Below are 23732 nucleotides of genomic sequence, written 5' to 3' on the forward strand. Positions count from 1 at the left end.
AAAGAGCGCAACGAAAACCGGGCAACCTCAGATGAGGTGGAAATAACGTGCGCCGCGCGCGCGAGGCCCCGCTTCGCCCATCCGGCGTTTCGGAGGTCGGTGAGCTCGAGGGCGGAACGGCGGACAGCGGGAGGGGGGGGACGAACCTTCGGGTCTGAAATCACCCCTCCCAACGAAGGGGCGGGCGGGAGGGAGCCGGGACGAACCGTCCCGCCGGGCAGCAGCGCGCCTGGGGAAGGGCCCGGGACRCGCTCSGCTCGGCGCGGAGCGCCCGGCCGCCGCGGCTTTGACGCGGGGAGCCGGCGGAGGCGGGGGGGGGCGAAGCTCGGCGGGAGGTCGCCTGCGCGGTTTCGGTCGCGTCGCTGAGAGCAGCGGGGCTCCCGCTCGACGGCGACCTTCCCGAGGCTCCCGCCGCGGGCAGGAGGCACCGCAAGCCGAGCGCCGCCGGCGGCTCCGCAGCCCGCGGACCCCAGCGATTTGCTTCCCGCCCTGCGCTCCGGCCCCTTTTGTGCGAGCGAGCGAAACCCCGGCCAGCCCGAGCTCCTGGAGGACGGGAGCGACCAGGAGCTGGCCCAGAGCCCACCTYGCTCGGGCCACGAAGGGCAGAGCCTGTTCGGCTCCGCGTTACGACGTCTCGGTGACGGGGTGACCCTGGCAGCGGCTGACCTCGCTGCTCGCAACGCAGGACAGCTTTGGAGCAAACCAAGGTCCTGGCGAGGTGGGCTGGAGAAAGCCTCCTCAGAAGCRCACGTTCGCCCCATCTCAAGGGCTGCCTTTGTGTTTCTTCCTCGTTTTTCAGATTTTTCCGTAGCTTTTCCCCAAAGGGAAGATCCACTCGCCAATGGAAAGGTGAAGCCTGGTTCCTTGCCAATGTTTTTGCTTCTCTGCCTTGCATACAACTTTATTTGTTGGTTGGAGGTAATGAGAGTTCCACAACTATTGATTTTTTTTGAACTCAAAGAGCTTTGAATCACTGTGGATATTGCATGGACTTTGGAATAAGATAAGAAGAAAAGGTAATCACATTCACAGCCTCTCCAGCCCTTTAATTAATCAGGGCTGCAAACTCTAGCTGTAGTTACAGGTCCTCAAAAATACTGACTGCCTCTTCCGAATATCCTCATTTTCTACAGAAATGTGCAGATACTCAAGGTAAATCAGCACCTCACTGGAATTCTAAGTTCTGACACATTTTTTTTTTTAAAAAAATAGATTTGAGAATTTCCTTCACTCTGCTGCRGAGAGCTGCTTCCTCTGCACTGACTGCTGCACAGCTCCGTGCAATGGGCTAGAAAACAGAGAACTATTCACCAGGCTTCTCCGAAGATAGTAAATGGTCTCCCTTTCTCAGTGCAACCTTAAGATGGAGCAAAACAGTCAAAATCAGCTGTAAGAGCCTTCTTCAGAGGGAAGGCGATAGAAAATGCTGGGGTGCAGCCCGGCCTTCCCAGGGACCCGAGGCAGGAAAAAAAAATCTCCTATTCTGGTTTCGCGCATGCTCCTGCCCCCGGCGATGCTCCGCAAAGYGGGGGGGTTGGGCTGGGGGATGTCTCCCCCTGCACCCTCCACCCCACCAAAATCGTGTCCTCAGCTTGGTTCCAGCCCCATCACGGCCTCGGGAACCCCGCTGGGTTCAGCGGCCCGAGCGGAGCAGGCACGGCTGGTGGCACGAGGGCAAGCCCGGGCTTCGCCTTTAATTTCCTTGAAAACTTGCCAGGTTTGGGCATAACAGAATAAATTACCACGGGGGGGGGGGGCAGCGATGGTGGGTGCAAGGACGCGGTGCGGGTGCAAGGACACGCAGCGCCAGGCTAAGCCGACCTGCTGCTCCGTAACTGCAAACTCAACCAGCATCGAGGGCCCAGCATGAGCAGCCTTGAGAGTGAATAGAATAAAATAAAACTGCGTAACCAGGGGATAAACTGGGCTGCTGGCAAAAACGCGGTGCTGCGAGGCAGGAAGCGGGAGCCTGCGCCGGCCTCCCCGGGTGCGCGCTGCCCACCGCGAGCTCTCCAGGGCATCGTCGGGTTTTATGGCTCGCGCGCATTATTAGTGCTTCACAAGTAAATAATGTCATATTTCACCGTTTAGCGCTGGAAACGTGCAATAGAAAGCTAAAGCCTGAAAAGCACCGGAAAGTAATTTATGGGAGAAGAATGAGTTTCCCATCATGTCAAACTTGAGCCGGAATTTATCGCCGTGCCCTTCAGTCTGGGTCTCTGCCCGATGTTTTAAAGGTCTCTTTGTCACACCGATAGGCTCAGGGAAGCTGAAGGTTGTTAGGAAGAGTGGGAGATGCTGCAGACACTGAAAGAAGAGAGAGSAAAGAATATTTCGGGGGCTCCAGGAGGCATCCCCGCTGAAAAGTGGCTCAGCCTCAAAGAAATTAGTCGCACAGCGGCCAACAGCAACTATCCCGCTCCGCGTGGCGAAGGGCCAGAGYGGAGGGAGGTTCAGCGTCAGTTCGGAGAAGCGCCGGGCTCAGCGTTATTTCTGAAATTCTTATTAAACGCATCAGCTGATGCGAAGCTGCTTGGGGGGAGCCAAGAGACGAACTGGTGGATCCGTGTTCAAAACCCAGGCTAAAAGCTGGGAGCTCAGTCCGGCACGGACGCGGGCCCTGCAGCTCGAGGCTGCCTCGCCAGCGGAGCCCGCTACGCCGGGTCGCTCCGAGCGGGGCACGGCCTCCCTCCTTTCCCACGCCTCCCTTGGAGGCGTTTTGCAATACCTTCGTGTAGTCACCGGTTAAACATTCAACAGAGCAGGCAACGAGAGCTGTTTTTACAGCTAGGCATGAGACCAGAGCTTGTGACTTCCCAAAGGATGCTCGTACCAGCGCCCGAGTCCAGATAAGCCCATCCCAGCGACACTTTGACCCAGGTCCACGCCACTGGGTACATAAACTCAGCGAATGTCGCAGATCTGCCTCTAATCTGCGACTGAAAAGACACAACTTCCCCCTCGCCCCTTCCTGCCTTTTCTTTTTTCTTTTTTTTATATATATAGCTCAGTTATCTTTTAACACAAATGTATACTAAAAATAGACTTATCATAGGCTAATTCAACAACAGCTCAGATAGCTGCAATGACCTAAACGCCCGTACACTTACCTTGCATTAGATAATTTTAAGGAATGATTCTCAAAACAGTCCTGTTTGAATTTAGTGAAAAGAGAAGAAGCTCCGACTTTAAGCCAAGACTTAAACACTGCAGAAATGCTGATTAGGAATCAGAAAAGGAGGCATGGTCGTGTGATGCGAAGATATCCTGGAGGCAATCCATTGCAGGTAGCTGGAAGCAGAGCAAGCAGCTGACCAGAGGGACGGGGAGCCGCACGAGGGAGCAGCAGTTTGGAAATGCTTGTATTTCCCTTGTTGTGTCAATGAGAAGCTTCAAAAAAACCCAAACAAACAAACAAACAAACAAAAAAACATAAAACAAGAGTTTCTCTTTTCTCTGCCCCTAGCCAACCCTTTCGCCCTTCGCGCCGTTGGCTACAGCTGTGCCCCAGCACCCTCCTGAGATGCTGCCTCGTCTGCCTGGGCCCACAGGGAAACCAAACACCACTAAGTCAGGCCATGGGGAAGCAAGTGAGGGAGGAGGCCAGGATTCCCGGTTCTTCTGTCACAGAACTTCCATCTCACGCGCCTTATTGACTGTCACGGCTACGTGGTTGAACACAACCTGCCAAGTCATGGTCAGAGTGAATCATCTCATGCAAAGCTGGGCTGATGACGGGGAAAATGACGGAAAACATTTCGTTATTCTTGCTTCATGCACAGTCTCATGCAGTGCTTTGCGTAAGAAAATCCTGGTAACTCTGGAGGAAGAATTAGCTGTGTCGCCCGTTGAAAGATCCGTCACTTTGGAGGAGTCAAGTGCACTTGYGCTACCAGGTTTTGACGGGCAAATGCACAAGTTGGCTTGTGCAACAGCTTGCACAGACAGCTCTTGTAATTACTTTCACGGCCCAGATCACGGGGTGATAAAGCAACGCTTATCTGCACGCAATCAAACCCATGAGCGTATCCTTTCTACACCTTCCAGAAAATAACATCCTTACGTGCCTTGTACCGGGAACCCACGTCTTCTAGTTTTACACTTGTCCAGGATTGTTCCTGCTGCTCCTTTTTGGGGCAGAACCTGGTCTTCCATTGCATCACAGGTGAGAAGTCACACGCAATGCTAGCAGGATACAAGTTCTTTCTTTTGTTAATGCTCAACTTATTCTACAGGGCTGAATTGGGRGAAACTCAAAGTTACGTTTGTACTGGATTGGGCGAAAGAATATACTGCTGAGAGTTAATTAGCTATCCAGACATGCTATAGCTTTTATAGCTGTCATTTCTTATAATGAAAAGGAATATAATAGTGTATTGTAAAGATTATGAAGGAAGATTGGTATGTTTCAGAGATATTACTTTAACTGAAAATCATCTGAAAAATGTCCTAGTTTCTGCATAACTCCAAAGCTCAGGATATGGAACAAAACATCCAGGGGAATTAATTACGTTTTTGTGGAGATTTTTAGCAAGTTTTTTTAAATCCCAAGGAAACCTATGTACAGGAGGGCATCAGTCATCTGTACATAGAACTGCATAAAGTATCATTACAAATCCCTTAAAAAAAAGGAAATATATGTTTTAAATCTAGATGCACTGTATCAGTATTTTAACCACTGGCAACAAGATGTAGCATTCATTAYGAAGCATTTTCCTGTGGGTAACTAAACCACCATGTATCAGGGAAAATAAGTAGCTTTCTACCCCCATCTGCCTGTGCACAAACTGAACTCACACTGCTACAGCAGAAGAGCTTTGGGAAGAAATGTCCTTTATTATTCTCTCCTCCTTCTAGCAGCTCTCTTATCTAGCCCCATTTTACATTATCTGAGCTTTTTTTTTTTAACACCCAAACCATGATGGGAAGCCTCCTGAGCTGTTCAGGCTAGAATCCTGCTTAATTCCAGCCTAACTTTTATTCACGGCTGGATGATATGCATTTGTTTCTGGGCCAACATCATAATTTGATCAAATAGCTCATCTACCTGACGTTTATCTCCCAGCAAGCACCTTCCAGCCCAGCTAGCTGTTTACTAGACTAAGCAAATAAAGCTTTTCGGGCACCGGTCTCCAGGGTGGTGAGGAGCACTGGGCGYGCTGGACTCCTCTAACCGAACCCTGTGGGCACAGAAACTAGCTTCCAGCCCAGGAGGTTGTATGGAGGCAACACGCAACCGGAGATCTTGAACTACAAAAATCACTGGGACCTTTTTTTCTCCCCTTCTCCTAGTTTACRAGTTTATCTGTAGTAAACTTTCTAATGTGGCTGCCTAACTGGTTAGGTGTAGTATCCATTCCTATAAGTTTCTTCCTCCTTAGCTGGCACACAAGCATCATATTAGCACCTTTGACTTAAGAAAGAGTCTAGGCATACTCTACATTAAAAGCCCTGAGTTCTTCTGCTGGTTCATTTAATTAATTTGTCCTCTTGAAAGAGAACTTTAGTTATGAGCTTACTTTTGTTCATACTTCCACTTACATTAAACTAACTGAACACATTTCCTCCAACCCAAGGTAATTTTGCTACTAACTGTTCTTCTAGAATGTCCTAAATTGCTCATCAGAACAGATTCTAGACCAGTCCCGCTGCTTGCCAGGTTGGTGCAGAAACCTGCAGTCTCTCATACAGAGATTATCCAAGCTCTGCTGCAATTACTAGCAGTTTTCTGATCCCTATCTGCCAAGTTCAAAGTACTCCATGATGTTATAACTCCCCAGCAAAGTTTATGTCCTGAGGAGCATTGTAKATTCCCTACCAGGGCCAGTCCAGCCCTGGGAACCTCTAACAAATTCCCAGAAGTAGCTCAGCAGAACCTCTTTTATGATCATACTCAAAAGTGAGTTAGACCTAAAAATTCGGTCTTGCCCAGCCTGCCTCTCCTTATTCCTTTGCAGTCCTTTTCATCATTAACACAAAATGCTACCTACTGTTTTTTTTTACCCACAGCTCTTTTTCTTCCAAACAGTGCATCCTCCTCTACACCTGTGTCCTGGTCCTAATTGCTATTCCACAGTGCTTCTGTTACCCCTCCATCATTTTGTTTTATGGTTTGTGAAAGGAATACATGTTCTTCCATTTTATTGCCCAATCCTCAGCCATTATTGCACACAAAAGTCTCTTGCTCATCATACCTTGTTCACCACCTGGATTAGTAGCACTGCTTTCATTACACTGCAAATAATAATGCAGTACTACTTTGCTTTCTGGAAAGTCATTAATCTATTAATCTGAGCTACTTAGTGGCAGTAGAAGTGGAAAAGCAGCTCAATTCTCTTCTAAATTTGCTGTAAAGTTTGGCTTTTTAAGTCTTTCACCCTCAGCCTGCATCTCTCCTGGAAGCGTGGTGACAGCACAGGAATTACCATATGGTGCAGCAGCCTAAAGGCTTAGGGTAAGCGTTGCATGTAGGCTTAACATTGCGCGCTACGTGCAACGTTGTCACTCATGAATGAGACAGGCTCTGCCTCTAGAAGTGCATTTCCACAGGCGTAATTGCAATCTCCGTTTAGGATTGCACCTTTTCACACTGCGGAGCAGTGCCTCTCTGCCGGCAGAAATCCGTGTTGTCACATTCACGGAGAGCTGTGGCAGGATGCAGCAGCTTTTGAAGTGTCCATAAGCAGCAGAGTATGCCTAAAAGCTCGGTGGTGTTTAAGCTCACCCAACCAGAGCAAAGGGATAGTCTGTGGAAAGAAGAAAGGAACGGAAAAATCCCTGAAGGAATAAGTTCATTCTTCTTTTCTCCTTTCYATAAAATAAAATTCTTAATTTCTTCACTGTTAGAAATAGTGTCCAACCTCTGATTTCAAGACCCTCCTCCTCCCTCCCTAGTTTCTGAAAACTAAAATTCTCTGTTTGGGGAGGTTGCCTTAAGCCTAGTTTTCCAAGGCACTGAGCCTTGCCTGATGCTGCTGTTTGTCTGTCTGTCAGACAAGCTCTTGCATCTTCTACCTCAAATAATTTCTGAGCCTGCTAGTTAGTACTAGCCAGATGGGATCTGATAGACATGACAGCAGCACAGAGCTTCTTTGGGTGCCAGGAAAATAGACCGTTGGGTAGAGAGACTCTAGCTGTGTCCTCTGAGAAGTGCTGAAAAGCACTAGCCCTTGTGAGACATCAGAGGAGCCACAGGATAATCRTTAGTAACTGAGCTCCTTTGGTTCTGGTGAGCATGGGGCAAGCTGTTTGAAACCAGACCTTGTTTTTCTTGCTTTGTATTTTCCTCTCTCTCTCTTTTTTTTTTCCTTCTGCGTCCTTTCTCCTGCCTCTCGCCTCTTTTTCTTGATTCATTTTGTTGCTGAAAAAGTAGAAGAGCAAACAACAGGGAAGACAAAATGAATTTTCTGTAGCCTCTCATTTTCATTCAAAATCTGGGGCACTACTGTCCTTTCCTGAAGTAGATTTATGAGTTTTCCAATTCAGTTAGGAAGGGAAAATGTATTTTAGCTGCTGGACTACAGAGCAGTCTTTCTTTTGCATCTTCTCTATRTGGAGAAGCTGCAGTGACAACAAAACCTGGTGTGTGTTACTGGCACTAATCTCTGCTGAGCCGAGACGCATGTGGCTATGCCTGGAGAGGGAAGCACCTTGTGGATCCTCAGGGGCTGTGCTAAGGCCAGTTTTGGCTTTGCACCATATCAGCTCATGGATGGTGCAGCCCCAGGCAAGCAGAGGCCTCCAGAGAAAGGGGAGAGGGTGGATGGGGGCTTGGCAGTGTTGTCCTTCTCCTTCCTKTGCTGAACATGACACCAAAAGCTGGTGTTTCTCTTCTCTTCCAGGAATGGAGAGCAGGAAGAGAAGTCTTCCTTGTTCTCTCCTTGGAAGATGCCAAGCCACCTCTCAGACACRACCTGCCCCTTTTTCAAGCAGTGCGAGAGCTTAGCCAGGCCATCCTGTCATCGTGTCTTGGCTCCTGAGGCCAGCAGCTTTGGCGATGCGGCAACCTAGGATTAGGGGATGACGATTTTAATAGAAAGTCAGCTAGGGCATAAATCCAGCTCTGAGTTTAATATGTGATGTGAAAGTCAGTCATTCATTCCTGGGTCATTGACTTTCCYCTGGCATGGATCAGTAGAATCAGATTTTTAAATCTGGCAGCCCTCTCAAGGACTTTTTTTTTTTAATTAAGAAAAAAAAGAAAAAAACAGGCACAGTCTGCTTGCCGGTGGTCAAAAGCCCTCACTTCAAACCAACAATAGGATCTAGCACCTATCTGCTTGCTTTCAAGTGGTCCCAGAAACTATTTTTACCCTTAAAAAAATGACCCAAGCAGAGCAAGGATTGAAGCTTTCTTCCCTGCCCGCCCCCTCCAGAGGATGGGGCAATCCTATCCTATAGCAATCCTTTTTTGTAGATAAACTAACATGGTAGGTCATGAACATTTGTTGACTACTAAATTCAGGTTTCAAAGAAACTTCAATATGTGCAAAAGGGGAACTTTGGAAAAAAAAACAAAAAAAAAACAATCACTAATCACTTGACAGGCTCTGGATAGGAAAGCACATTTTTAATCACCTACTCTCATGCTATATCAGAATCAAGCAAGATAGGACCCGACACAAGGTTGCATAACTATGTCATTAACTTGTCTAGTCATATCATAAATTGGAACAGATCGTGATTATTACAAATTAATCTGCAACTGGTTTGTGTCTGAAGTTCAGGGCAAAAGGCAGGTGAAGGTGAGAGGTGGACAGATGTTCCTGAGATAAGGTTTGCTGATGGCTCTCAAACTGTCTCGTGTCACCATGTGGATCAATATCCACACAGCAGTTAACCCATCAATCATAGCAATACCTTTAGAGAAAAAGGCATGTGGTGTTCCTGATGCTTACAACAACACCCAATGCATTCAATAAACTTTCTTTTAAGGACATCAGCTCTGTTAATAGGAAGGAAATCGTTCATTTTAAAGTTATGAATGAAGCCCTAAAGACGTTGTAGTGGGCCTCTGTAAATCACACATCCTCTTGCCCTGGTGTTAGACTGCTAACATCAAATGCCATCAAAACAGCCAAGCTTTCCGTGCCACTATAACCTTGTCTCACCACATTGCCCATGGCTGTAGGATGCTGCTATGCTGCTGCACCATCCTCGGGAGGGGGATCATTACCATGCTCATGTTTCCCCTTTGATTGTGCCCTTTGCCAGGTGCTGCAGAAAGATGGTTTTCCCTATGAATCCTGAGCTGTTGGAAATGATCATTTGGAAATGATGGCACCGTGGCSGAGGTGTGCTCATAGGCGTAGAATAGCTTTTCTCTTATAAGATGCCCAGCCACAAGCCAGCAAGCAATGTAGACCTTCAAATTCTTTGTAGCCTATTGGGGTGACCGGGGCAAGTCATGCATTTGCTAGAAACCATTTCTGACCACCACAGATGCAAGCAGACAGTCCTTTCTCCTCACAACGCACGCAGAAGCAAAGACGTTTTAAACTAAATCTTAAGCTCTGCCAAAGCTAATTCAGCTGCCAGAAAAGATCTTGTTGTACAATACACCAATAACCTTTTCGCTTTTCTTTCCCGTACCCTTTTGTAAACCAACTCTGACACCTGCTTTGGGATTTACCTTTTCACTATAACTTGGTTTTATTTTTTTTTTTGGTAGGAGCCCAGGAGCATTACTCAGTGAAAAGTCAGTTATTACTGGCTATTACAACAGCAAAACTAACTGGAATTCCTGACAATTTACGCATCAAATAATTTGAAGGGCCTCAAACATTACTGCCAGATGTTTTTTCTGCAACAGGAAATATATTCCTCAGATTAGCATATTTGCTACCTTTGCCTTCCACTCCTCCTCCTCCATGACAGAAGGACAGCCCCTAAATCATATGACTAGACACAAAGGACTACAAATTGTGAAACGCTCTCATTTCCCCCAGCCCTTGGACGGAGGGAGCCACAGTGTGCCAGAGCTCAGAGCGGGCAAGGGGAGAGCCGAGATGAACCTCCTTCCATCCTTCTCGGTTGAGACCTGGGGCCTCTTGCTCGTTTGCTTAGCTCTCCTGATGTTGTGAGTAAAATGTCCTTTACTGGTTCTTTGCTCATGCCGTTTTCCTGTTCTTCTCGTTTATTTTGATGTGACTAGCGTGCTGAAGTGCAAACAGGTAGGTGTGATTTCCAGCCTCTGTAACRAGGCACTGGCAGAAGATCCATATGGATATGTGATCTAAAAATCCTTACGGATACAAGCACTTCCTCCAAGGCATGGAAGTTTGCAGTATTTCTGCATACCCTTATGAGCTTGAGCCCAAGCCTCAAGGTAATATCGAACGCTTGGCAGTCTCCATTATTTGATTAACAGCATGATGCAGGCTTCAGCAAGGAACACAGTCCATTAGGTGATTTTGCACAGAAACGGAGAGTCTAAGGAAGTCTTTGCTGAGCTGACTGGCTAGAAGTTGCCCTGTGGAGGAGGTTAGGCAGTAAGTGATACTGCTACATGACCTGCAAACATGGAAAGTGGCAGAAAGGCAGCAGACAAAGAACATCCATAATATCWGTTCTTACTCTTCCAGACTCCTTTACTAGCGTCCAGGTAAGGCTGCTCCATGCGCCAAAACCTGGTCCTGGAGGAATGCTTTGCAGGAGTTAGACCTTCAGCATGCCTACAGGAATACTACACCAAGGCTTTTCCTCCCAGCCCAACCTTACTGACAGAGGCACAGAAGTCCCTACTGACATCAGCTCTCTACTCCTAGTTTTTCAGGAAAACACTGTCAGGCAGAAACATACCTTGCTGCTGCAGAAGCAGCCATGCCCACGGAGAGTGCTCTTCTCAGCTTAGCAGATGCTATTGAGAGCTGCAGCGCGGCTGGGACTGCTAAAGCCCCTTCTGCTAGGGCGCAGCAGCAGCCCTGCCACCAAGCTAGGCTGGCAAAAAATTTGCAGTGTTGACAAACCCTTCTGTAGGGACAGCATGTTTCTAGTAGTAACCCTTAACGATTAATGCGGTGCACATGAGCACAATCTGTTTATCTGCCCTGGCAATGCTCCAGCCTCCACCATTCGGTAAGTTTTATGCCCTCTGAAGKTTTCAGCCCTATTTTCTCAGCCCCTTCCTGTGATCTGGGCTTAGATAATTTGTGCCRTTCAAAGACTTATTTGGGGCAGGCTCTTTCCAAAGTCTTCTGTTTATTTGACCCAAACCTTCCTGTTTCAGTATCTCTGTGGCCATGCCCGATTTGCTGGCTGCGACATCCCTGCCTCCTGCAGCCACTTGTTGTTCCTTGCAAGGGCCAAACCCTGGGTGCTTGCGCTCTGGTGTCTCAGCTGGAACAGAAAATTCACCGCCCATTCGTACAAGAAAGCTGTACAAACCTTTCTGCTTCTGTCTAGGGCAACACTATTCTGGTTCATGAATGGATGAACATCAGGCATTTATGGCTCGTTTCCATCGTAAGAAGAAGTAATGATTATTCTCTGGCTTTGCACTGAGTGTCCCTTCTCAGATTGTGGAAGTGTGGCATGTTTTAGTCATAAGCATGTTAGGCTGCATTGTCCTGACCATATTTTGAATGAATTCAGCCTGTTYTCCATTGCTGTGGTGCTTCTGGGCTCTGTAACCAGCCAAACCTGGCGTTCCCTGGTCCTTCTGCGGCTCCGGCTGCCTGTAAACATTACAAGTGAGCATCCATAAACACTTCACGTGGTGCAGTGACTTAAACCTTGATGGAAAAGGTTAAAACTGAGGCAGAGTGAGTTTCAGGCAACATCAGAGCTGGGAAGAGTGCAGGCCCTCCCTAACTTCCCAGCCCGCTCCGTGGCCAGTGGGCACATTCAGCGTCAGAGGGGGCAGKGGTTATGCGGGGAGGGAGCTGCTTTGCAGAGGCATGAGCTCTTGGAGCAAACTCCTGTGCCAGCGGGACTGGTCTCATCCAGGGCTTCCCCCAGACTCAGAAAAGTAAATGATACTAATTGCAAGGGAAACTCCTCTACATCTCAGCCAGCCTCTGGCCTCTCAGGAAAGATTCACCAAGACAAGGGCTGACTGAGCGACCGCTGTCGCATGGCCCAAGCAAGAGCCCCGTTAACATCCCTTTGTCAGACTGCAGCACTTTTACATCCCTCTGCGATGAAACACTCACCTGGGACACTGCAGCTACTAACAAAACCCAAATATTTTGAGGAGCTCTTTCAACACAGCCAAAGACGAGCTTCAAAGGGCTGCAGCCCAGTCCCTCGTCACAAAGCAGAAGGCCCCGAGGTAGAAGTAATAACTTTACAGCTGCCAGAAAGGGTGCTTCAGAGGAAAGAAATCTGCAAAACTGTCAATAAAATCTAAAGAGAGAACCACCCAGGCAGACTTCTTGACACACCAGTGTGCTAACGCTGGGCTAAGGAGAGGGAGAACAATAAATGAAATTAAAGTGCAGCTTGACAAAAGCCCTGTTTGGGACATCACTTCTGGCACTGCTTTGATTTCTCTGCAATAAAAATGTGTAAGCTTGGTGTTCATTCTTCCATCCCCCTTTACTGCCTCTCCTCCGCTTGGCAATGAGCTCCTCTTTTGCATTTTGCTGAAGGCTTTGAGGTCCTCTTTCCACTAGAGCACCTATTCCTCTATGAAATGATTGCTTTTACCTTGAAGCCATCTCTCTGAAGATCTGCATGGCAGCAATGAGTCTTGCCAAGTTTATTAAATAGTTTTACTGGGTAATACTCTTTTCTGACCACTTTTTTTCCAGCTCCCAGACCACCCTCCTCTGCTCTGAGCCAAAGTGGCATTGCTGCAGTCCTGGGTACACTTCGGAAAGCTTGCAGCCCCAGCACCACGGTGGCGTAGCRCTCAGTTGCATCTTCTCTCTTACAGATATGGGATCTGGCCGTTTGGTTTGTTCAAGAAGTTAGGTATTCCYGGGCCAAGGCCTCTGCCATTCTTTGGAACGTGCCTGGAATATCGCAAAGTAAGTGATCGAAGCCTCCAGGAACATCTGCCTTTGCTCAAACAGCTGTAGCTAAAYGGAGACATGGCAGTGATAAGTTATCTACAAATGCCAAGCTCTGCTCCAATGCACAGGCTGTGCACAGGCCGGTGCGGGATGAAGGCTCAGCAGTGCAGCCCCCATCCCCTCCTTTGCGGCTTCTGCCGAGGCTCAGGCGAGCCCCTGCTCAGCAGACCCCCCCCATGAACACTTGCAGGTGGCTGGTTTACAGCTGCCATGGGTCCTAGCAAACCGTTCATCTACACCTCCTTGCACGGAAGCACGGTGTCCTCTGCAAGGTTTGAGAAGAGGAGCAGAGTTTAGGAGTCAGCTCCAGCTGTCTGTCAGCCCTAGACACTGATTTAAAGGTATTCTTTGAAACCCACATCTCCAGCATCAGCCTCTCCACTGCTTCCTCTTGATTTCCTTTTTAAATTGCTTTCCACAGGGTTTCGTGGATTTTGACAATGAATGCTTCCAGAAATATGGGAAAATCTGGGGGTGAGTATTTCTATGAACCAATGATCTCTTCTTAAGTTAAAACCGGAATCCATTGAGAGAGGAGGAAAAAAAATGCGTTAGGAAAAGTCCACTTTCTGTAACTGCAGACGTGTTGCCGGACTCTCACGGTCCCAGTGCACGTGAGAACAGCGGTGATGACAAGGTGCACGCCTACGTTAAGCTCTTGATTTCAGGGCTGTGGCACTGCTGTGCTCTATAGAAATTCATTTGCCCTATACAATGACTAACTATTTTAAAGCATATACAAAAGGACCTCACCTGCTTCTAACAAAATCAGAAGCAAAGCACTCTTTAATGAAGGGAGAGTTTAGAACCGGAAAGTCAAGTTCTTCRGATTTACAAACAGCAGAAGGAATGTGCGTGAACTCCCACTAGTAAGAGAAGAAGCAGGTCCAAGGTCCACCACCTTCCTTGTGTCCCCAGTCCTCACCTGCAACCCTGCAAAGTGCTGCAGCTACCACTACCATACCCTGGGCATTTCCCGTGGTGTAAYTCAGGCTACAAACTTATGTATCTTCTGCAATGAATCCATTGGTCCCCATAGCTATTTTTTTTTTTTAAGTTACAAGTCTGGAAAAGCAATCTTTACATGAAAAGGGAAAACGTGTAGATCCACTTAGGCTACATCTGTTCRAGGAAAGTATTCAGAACTGGCAGTTAAAAAGAGAGAGAGAAAAAAACAAGAATAAAGTTTTTATCTCCAAGGATATTTCAGTGCTGTCAGCCCAAGTCTCCAGACACCCAATTCAAGRGAGTGGAAGGGGTCGAACAAGTTTCTTTCTAATACTGTAATGTGTTTAAGTGTCTGGAAAAACACAGAGAGTCAAGGGAGAAAGTGAAGACACTTGCCTCATTTAGTATCTGCTCCTTCGAGGGACGGAGCCCTACTCATTTTCCGGTGAATTTGGGAGGTGTTTCACTCTCTTTATCATTTACAAAAACAGTGAGGTGGCCAGGGAGCCCTTTTCCGGCTCTAATTTCTACATTTCAACRTGTGCTGACCAGCAAAGCTAGTGGTGGAGAAGCATCTCTTTCACACACGTTGCTTCCCAGACGTCAGCAAACCCCAGTACTTCAGCGGTCTGGCTTTGTTTAGCTCTCTCCTCTCCTCTCCTCTCCCCACCAGGTTTTACGACGGCAGGCAACCTGTGCTCGCTGTCATGGATCCTCAAATTATTAAAGTTGTGCTGGTCAAAGAGTGTTACACCACCTTCACCAACCGGAGGGTAAGTGCAGAAGCTATGCATTGTATCAGAGTCTCAAAAACATGAAGTATGGCAAGAAACAAGCACACCAAGCCTGTCGCAGGCTTTGCTGTAGGAGATGGAGTGGCTGCACTACTGGGATTACTGTAAACGGCCACTGCATGTCACTGTTCCCCTGCCGTAGCAGAGCTGGGGGCACCCGGTACCCTGGCTGGCGGAGGAAGGTGTCCACCTGCGCTATGGGCAAATTCTGCTCTCACACTAGTGAGCGAGGGATGAATTTGTGCGTCTAGGTGAGCATGCATGAAGTTGGAGCATGGGCTGTCCCGCCACCCCCAGCCCGGTGCGAGGGCTCCAGGTGTGCGCGGTTAGACGGGAGTGTGCAACCACGCAGCAGCTCCGACGTGTTCGGTTGCTTCTTCTGGAGAGGGACCTGTAATCTCCAACCTGCTTTACTGTCAGAAAGAGATTATGTAGAATCCATGCTTTAAAAAGCTTCTTTGTAAGGCCTTAGCCTGCTGCCAGCAGTAATGCCGCAGAGGCACCGGGCAGGGAATTGCATGCTGCACTCGCACCCTCGCAGAGGAGCCTGCTGTCTTTCGCGGAGTGGTGACCTTGCCTTTTTCCCTCCAGCACGTAGATCTAGTAGGGGTGCTGAACAATGCTGTCTCAATAGCTGAAGATGAACACTGGAAAAGGATTCGTACCGTGCTCTCCCCAACCTTCACCAGTGGGAAGCTCAAGGAGGTAATACGCCGTGGGTCAGGTACACACGAAACTGGAAGTCAGCAGATAGAGTGTCTTCAGGTTCAGATAGTCACTGAGGTCTGATTTCTTTACTCAGAGCCTGGCGACTAAGCTGGCCTATTTAATTTATKCCTCCTGATATAAACAGCTTTTAAAAAGCTTAATTTAAAGGCTTAACAAAAAGATCTTATTTGTAAATATTCATGAAACTGTCTACGGTCTTTTGTAAGCCTGTCTTAAAGGAGTAAAATGCACTATATTGAAGCGACTGGCTCTGTTTTGTTTTGCAGATGTTTCCCATAATAAAGCACTATGGGGAAGTTTTGACAAAAAATATTCAGAAGGAAGTGGAAAAGGACAAGTCTATAGACATGAAGGAGTAAGTAACTGCTATGAGCAGCAGGCTACATGACAAACCTTGTTAGCAAGTGCTGTGGTTCATTCGTTACTGGCAACACAGATTGGTCTCTTGGTAAACCAGACTTCTGAAATGAATAACAGGGCTAACTGAAAGCCTGGCTGGAAATCTCAAAGGGAAAATTTAAGCTGGGATGTTAGTGAAACCTCCTGGAGGCAGAGACCCGTGGAAGAGCCTTCTAAAGGGAATTAGATGGGGAAAACATCTTGAGCACGGCTTTGTGAATCCCTGCAGTAAAATCCAGTTCTACCACTGCGTACCCAGGATCTCTGCACTCTGCCTTCACGCTCAGCAGCATGCTGGGCCTCCTCAGTGTACTTGAGACTCCCAACCCATATGTGACCTTGTAGGACACTTTTCCATCACTTGCCCCTGCCACCTCTGCTTGGCAGAGGGAGGAAGGCTGCAGCATCACCCAGGTTCTCTGTTGCCCTCATCTGCACCCTCCATTTGGAGCAAAACCTGCACGTTTCACCTTAACTTCAACAGTTGAGGTATGGAAAGGGCAACTGCACACTAGAACTCATGCACCAGCAAAAACCCCATAAGAAGAAGTGGTGTGAAGGACCATTCGTACTGTCACAGGGCCATGCTGGGTCAAACAAAATTGCTTCCAGGGTGTGTTCCTCAAAGCAGCGTGTGTTACTGCATGTCCCCCTGAGGAGAAGCTCACATGCTTGAGAGCCACATGCTGTCCTTGTAGCAACCTGCTCATGCAGCCACATGCTGCTTAACGTCCCCCCAAAAGGCTCTCTGCTTGCAGGCTGTGGGAGTTTGAAACCACAGGTTTTTTAAAAAAATCTTTCATTATAAATGCTTCCCAGTTGCCACATATCCAACATCCTTTTCAAGACTGGGAAAGCAGGCCTTATGAGAGTTTATTTTTCAATGGGACATAGGCATTATTAATGTATTCCAAATATTTAACCACAGCCTGTCTTTTCTATCTTTTCTCAGGCTCTTTGGAAGCTACAGCATGGATGTTGTCACTAGTACTTCATTTGGTGTGAACATTGATTCCATGAACAACCCCAAAGATCCGTTTGTCAGAGAGATGAAGAAGCTTGTCAAGTTTGACATTTTTGACTCGCTCTCCATTCTGTTATGTAAAGGATTTTTTTTATTGAAAATTTCATTTAGATGTTGCACAGTACTGTAAAGGTGTGCCTTTACCAAGGGTATCAGATGCTGGTGCATCCTATCCATTAGTCAATCAGCTACTACTAGGTAACTTTACTATCTAGGATGAAAATCCTGACAGCTCTTAGCTTCTCATTTCCCTGCTGTTAGCCTCATGCTGAAACTCTGGGAAGGAGATAAGATTGGTAGCCAGCTACCTATTATTTTTATCAATAATCAAATGATGCTGGTGAAGCTTAGTGGGCTGATCTAAATCATTTGGTTAAATAATCATGACCCTCTAACATTATCTAGTGTTACTGCTAGATGCAAGGTAACACACCTGAGAAGGAAGAGCTCAGGTGRCATCCGCTGAAAGGGAAATCCCATCCTTGAAACAGTGGTTGAAACATGAGCTGTAAATACAGTGCATTAGGTTAAAGGGTTCACGTAAAGTATTTTTTTTTTCTTTTCTTTCTTTCTTTCTTTATTTTTTTTTAAGGAGACTGTTAAGTAGTATTAAAGAAGAGATCTTGCCTCCATACACAACACAGGAAAAAATGCTACTAAAACTCATTCTCAACCTTTGGTGTCCACAGTAAAAGAATCATGTGAACATACTAGCCAACATTCAAAGAAGGGCCAGAAAATGGTCCTTAAACAAACAAAGAGCTTAAGGAGAGCAGTGCTATCTGAAATGCGCTTCCTGAATGAGATCACTGAGTGGGGCCAGTAATTAGATGCAATTTCCTAATAGTGGAATAGAGTAGTGATGATGGTGATCAACCTTAAATCACTTGCAACCTTAAATCAAGATTGGATAGACTGTTAAAATACAGGGAAAACTGTAATCTGTRTGTAGAAGAGGTTCTGATGCTGTGGATTTTATGAATCTATAAGCAAGCTCAGGATCCAGCCTCTATATTGAATGCTCCAAAGAAGGCTTGAAACTGTTTGTATTAGCATGACACAGCAGTGAGCAGCYCAGCCTGAAAGGATTCCAGAACTTAAAGTATTTCTGTTCTGAGACACATTTCCGTTGCAGTGCTGTACAATGCACTGGAGAAATGACCTGTCCTTAGAAGACAGTGCCTTAGAATAAGCAGATGGCATACACTTTGGTCACCCTTTAAATAAAAATGTTACCCAATTCAGATATGTCCAGTTCACAGGAACCTGGAAGAGGGTTGTGTCAAGACAAATTAACCCAAGGGAAAAAAGAGCACATCCTAGGTGAATGAAAAGAAACAAGAAGGAAAATAATTTATTGGGAATGCTATTATTTCCTTGCTAACAGTCTCAGCTATCTTATGAGGTGAAGTTTGTTTACAGTATGTGACTTCATTCTCAATTTATTTTTCAGTTGTTTGTCCATTCCTTAGTCCCCTTCTTGCCAAGATGAATGTAAGCTTCTTCCCCAAAGATGCTGTAGATTTCTTCATGAATTCAATCTCCAAAATTAAGAAGAATCGTGAAAAGGAGACTCACATGGTAAGCTAGCACGAACCAGCTTGTGGCAGAAAATACCTTCTTCTCAGTAAGTCCAACTGAAAACCAGCTAAGGTAACAAAAAGTGAAGCCAWCATCCAATGACTCAACAACAACTCAAAGCTACTTAACTGTAAACACTTGATTTTAGTGTTGTAGGAGTAAACTCTCGCTTGGCCAGTCATACAGAGGAGCACAGTGGACTTTGTATATCTGTGATCTGAAGCTAAATCCTGATAAAAGCCCAGCAGAACTGGATTAAGCTTGCGTTTGAAAAACTTGTAATAAATCAACAGGCTAAGATTTGTCACTGATCTTCTCTGGAGAAGATTAGACAGAGAAAAAGACAGGATAAAAAAGCAGTACAGTAGCACGGGAACAAGAGTACTGCCTTTTGCAAAATTGTGCCTTCCCTCTCTCATTTATGAAAAAGTGAAGGTGCTTCCTGGCAAAGTTCTCCTGCTTAATTTGGATTCCTTTTTGTGAAATTCATTTATGAGATATCGCTCTCCCAGCCAATGTCTTCATAAAAATATGGATAAGTTTCCAAAATGAAGTGCAAGTGTTGGGTTTTACAAGGAAGTCACATGCATTTTGGGGACCCTCTCAGGGGACAATACAGAATTCAGACTACTTAACCTATTTATTTGAGCCATCCCKGACTCATCTGTCACAAAAGAAACTCTCCTGCTTTCCTTCTCAGGGCAGAGTAGATTTTCTGCAGCTGATGATTGAATGCCAGAACTCAACCACTAATGGCAACAACGAAGTGAATCGCTCATATAAAGGTAATAATCTCCAAAAATGCATCACGTGAGCAGGGCTTGAGGAGAATATGGGTACCTGTGTTTCCTAGAGAAAAACTAAATGGTTCACCACCCTCTCCAGGAAGAGCAGAAAGAACCAGCCAGCTCCAGACAAAAGTCTGGCCCATGTTGCCAGTGCTGGGGCTACAGCAAATCATTCAAGTCCTTTGTCAACTCTTAGGACTGTGGTTTCAATCGTTTATAGCCAGGAAGTTATCTGGCTTCTGCTATCRGATGGCTTTTCCCACGCAGATGGCAAAATAGCTATGAACCTGTGTTATCAGGAAACAACCACAGCACAACCACAAACTGGTCGGAAACCCACCCGCTGCTCCCTGTTTCTTGCCTTGTTTCTTCTTAAACTCCATTTAAGCTTAACTTCATGTGTTCTCTTCCCTCACAGCCTTGACTGACRTGGAGATTTTGTCCCAAGCATTTATTTTTATCTTCGCTGGGTATGAGACCGTCAGCAGTACACTTTCCTATGTGGCATATGAACTGGCCACACACCCTGATGTACAGCAAAAAGTGCTGGAGGAAATCGACTCCGTTTTGCCCAACAAGGTAAGGGACCCTTGAAAGAAGGCATAGATTGTCACTCATCCAAGTATCGTCTTTCTAGTTCAGTCAAGACAATAACAACTCTTTAGCAAAATATTCTCCTCTGGAATCTTCCAAAAGTCATCAGAGGTATAGAGCAGGAAAACTCATCTCATAAAGAGATTTTATTTTGGTAGCTGAAAATTTACCTCCAAAACACTAATTTCAGGGGTATTACATGAAGTTGCAGTTATAGAATATTCTGTGACTCTGTTGCAGCCGTGATTCTACAGTGGCCTCTCTGTCCCATCCTGCCTTGGTTCATTTTAAGCTTTGTAATGTACATTGACTTCTTCATGAGAGGGCAGCAATGGGGAACATGAGATAGGGGGAAACCCACTGCAGTCCCAGGAGGAGATGTGCTACAGGTGCACATCTCTTTTCAGAGATACTCATCACTGATCCCTCTTGCTGCATGGATGTACCATCAGGATCACCCCGCTACACAAATGCATTTGCCACACTTGATATCCATGCACAAATGGATATGGATTTCTCGTCATTTCTGCCACTCAGAGACAGAAAATGAAACTAATTTTACTRTTATTTCATACCTTGCATTTTGTTCTTCAGCAAGTCTGAGACCTGGCTATGGCAGAGAAGGGGCTGAGGACACAGTGGTCTCAGCAGTCATTTTAGGGAAATCTGATCTTCATGCCAGCATACCTGGTCACCTTTCTCCTGTTGCTCAACAGGCTCCGATCACATATGACATGATAATGCAGCTGGAATATCTTGACATGGTACTGAATGAAACCCTCCGGCTCTTCCCTCTTGGAGGACGACTTGAAAGAACCTGCAAGAAAAACATTGAAATAAGTGGTGTGACCATTCCAAAAGGGACTGTTGTCATGATCCCACCCTTTACCCTGCACCGYAACCCCGAGTACTGGCCAGAGCCAGAAGAGTTCAGACCAGAAAGGTACAATAAATGTAATGAAAGAGAAGAAATATCACRCTGCTCTTTCTCAGATACAGTAATTAATTCTTAAGTATTAGCCTCTAATTAATAAACTCCTAATCATGGCTAATTTTTTCRCCTAAACAAACAATGCCAAATTGAGAAGTTATAGGGTCATGGGAACAGCTTTTTAAGAAGGAGATGAGCTTTGTCTTTAAAGCAGGATTTCAAACATAATCTCATTGAGAGATGAATATTGACACCTCGCAACATCTTACATGGAATTTTCAAGCTTACTGACATGTACCTAGATTGTTATCATTTTTTATAACCATAACTACTTGCAGTAATTAATAATCCTCATAGCTGAGCCTGTGTCCTCCATGCATTGCTGTGGAGGATACCAGAGCTGATCTCCTTCAACTGCTCTCTACTTGTTCTCTGTGGAGTCATAACTTTTCCCTAGTTTGTTGCTTTTAGAAATAGTATATACCTGTCAAGGTTCCCATCCAGACTGAAACCACAGGCTGCTTCTAACAAAGTTGAGTCCTGGTCTGGAAACAACTGAAAGCAAACAACATTTTTGGGGGGAGACAACACTGCCAAAATTTTCATGTTGCTCCCARCTTCTGATGTTCTAAAAAGACAGTACCAAACTCAGACACTGAAGCAAGATCCCACTCCCAGTCCCAGGCAAGAGCTCTGACACAGAACCAGACTGATAAACCATATTGATACACTTTAGTGGAAAAAYAGCTCATTTCTCTGGGGCATCAGCAAGAGGAGTTGCTCTCTAAGTAAGTTAATATTAAGTGCAGCTTTTTGGTTTCTTGCTTCCTTCATTCTTTTTCCCCTAACACATGTCATCGTTAACCAGGTTCAGTAAGGAAAACAGGGAGGCCATAGATCCATAYACGTTCCTGCCCTTCGGAGCAGGTCCCAGGAACTGTATCGGCATGAGGTTTGCGCTCCTGACTCTGAAAGCGGCCATCACCGTCCTGCTGCAAAATTTCACCTTCCGGACCTGCAAGGAGACTCCGGTAAGGAACACGCATCATGTTTTGAAACTTGCATGAAAAAAGCTGGGTAACTCGGTAATAACATGGTTATGGAAATAACTAACAACCACAGGTGATAAAACCAGATGACAAAAGCAGACTGCTTTGCACTTTCAAAGAAGGTGGGTGCCTCTCTCTAGCGCTGAGAGAGAGTTACAGGTGGGTGACAGCAGGACCAGGGGATGAGTCCAGGTTGCCAGACCTCCTGTTCTGTGCTCTGACAGCTAGGTTGTATGGTCAGCTGTCAGACTGTGATAAACAAGATTGGGGAATTTTCCTGTGACAGAAGAGCGAAACCTAGAAAAAGGCAGGTTTGTATCATGTCCAAGTCAGATGGAGCGTTGCTGAGGACCTTCGGTTTCTGTGGAAGTTCAGCAGCTCCCCAAAATAGGTGTTTCTCACCTATGTGAGTTTTCTGCAATGCAGCTCCAGGCTAGGAGTAAACGTAATTGGTTATATGTTTTGACAGGAGGTTGAGAGAACGTCTCAAGTCAGCGAAAGTTTATCACTGTGGATCGAATCCTGTCCAAACCAAGGCTGAATTTCTTTTCTTTAATCTCTACCTATTTCATTTGTCCGTCTTCACATGTTCCCCCCCCCCCCGCTTAATGTTGCAGATCCCTCTCAAGCTGAGTTCAAAGGGATTCTTGAGACCCCAGAAACCGATTTTGCTGAAGTTAGTCCCTAGGAGTGACCCTACACCTGCCAAAGCGTAAAACCCAGCGGAGTTTGCAACAGTTCTCYGGAGTCCGATGACACCGTGTGAACAAGGGTTCATACATCATAGGAAAGCTCTCGCATACACATATGGAAGAACAGCTCTAGTTAATTCTGGAAGCAATTATTACATATTTACCTCAAAACATAGCGGTCAGAAATGTGATGTGGATCACTGGGCAGTGACAATGTGCAGCCTTCCTAGTTCTGATTGCAGAAAAGGAATAAATCCAACTGAGGAACTGATCATCTACTCACTTCTAGGGGGACTTCTCCATCTGGAGAGACTGTTGCATCCAAAAGGAACAAGGTGTGATGGAAATGCAGATCTCTAGACCTAGCAGGGCAGGGACTGGACAGGTTATTCTCAGTRTATTAACACTTCAAGAGCTATGCGTTGTATAATTGAGCCGACTGGTGTGAGATTATATCCTAGCTACCAAACCTCTCTTGTGCCACGTGTTAATTAAGCCAAACTGTGTACAAATACTGTCATTAAAAACGTTTGAGAGCTGCTCTGTGTTGTGTATAGCAGCTGAGCACTTCCTATTTAAAAACCGCATTCAGCCTCAACCCTTGAAATTATCTATGTACATCGCTTTCCACTTAATTTAATGAATCCAATCCTGCATTCAAACGCAATCAAACCCTCGTATTGGTAAAGTGTTTTACAAACGACGTGACTGCCACCTCCTCGGCTGGCGGAGCTTTGGCCAAAGGGACGTACGCCCTGAGCACGTAAGAGGGGAGTGCTGAGGCAGGCGAGACGTCCTACCGGCTCCGAGTTTCTCGCGCCGCCTAACACGYCACGTCTCATCCCAACGCCTAAAAGCCAAGAAGGATGCTAGTGACGTGGGAAGGGCTTGGAGGGGAGCCACGAGAAGGATCAAGTAACCCCTCAGGCRTTTTTGGTAAGCTCCCAGCAGCCTTCCCTCCAAGGTATGTTTTCCAATCCTCTTCTTGCTGGCAATATTTTTCTCTCGTAGCCACGCACTTTTGATAACGGAGGTCTCTTCAGCCTCACAAACAAAATTACACGATCCAAGTGCTACAATCTGACATAATGAGAGTTTATTTAAGAATTAAAGTCCATTCTTCAATAAAGCTGGTACTTAACCGTGGGAGCAATCAGCCAGCTGTGTGGTAGATTTGTGATCACTGG

The 23732-nt window shown here is 46.2% G+C and overlaps 1 protein-coding gene across 1 annotated transcript; it reads left to right on the forward strand.

The window, feature by feature from the left end:
• Positions 1-9963: 9963 nt before the first annotated feature.
• Positions 9964-22972, forward strand: LOC146601559 (cytochrome P450 3A9-like). Its single transcript, XM_085300101.1, has 13 exons — positions 9964-10078; positions 12878-12971; positions 13438-13490; positions 14638-14737; positions 15350-15463; positions 15754-15842; positions 16839-16987; positions 18364-18491; positions 19192-19276; positions 19698-19858; positions 20590-20816; positions 21673-21835; positions 22471-22972. Exons 1-13 carry the CDS (start codon positions 10008-10010, stop codon positions 22567-22569), a joined length of 1533 nt encoding a protein of 510 aa, XP_085156227.1. The 5' UTR covers positions 9964-10007; the 3' UTR covers positions 22570-22972.
• The last annotated feature ends 760 nt before the right edge of the window (positions 22973-23732 follow it).

Source organism: Rhea americana, unplaced genomic scaffold (genome assembly GCF_003343005.1).
Source record: "Rhea americana isolate MKP2758 unplaced genomic scaffold, rheAme1 scaffold_10, whole genome shotgun sequence".
Lineage (NCBI taxonomy): Eukaryota > Metazoa > Chordata > Aves > Rheiformes > Rheidae > Rhea > Rhea americana.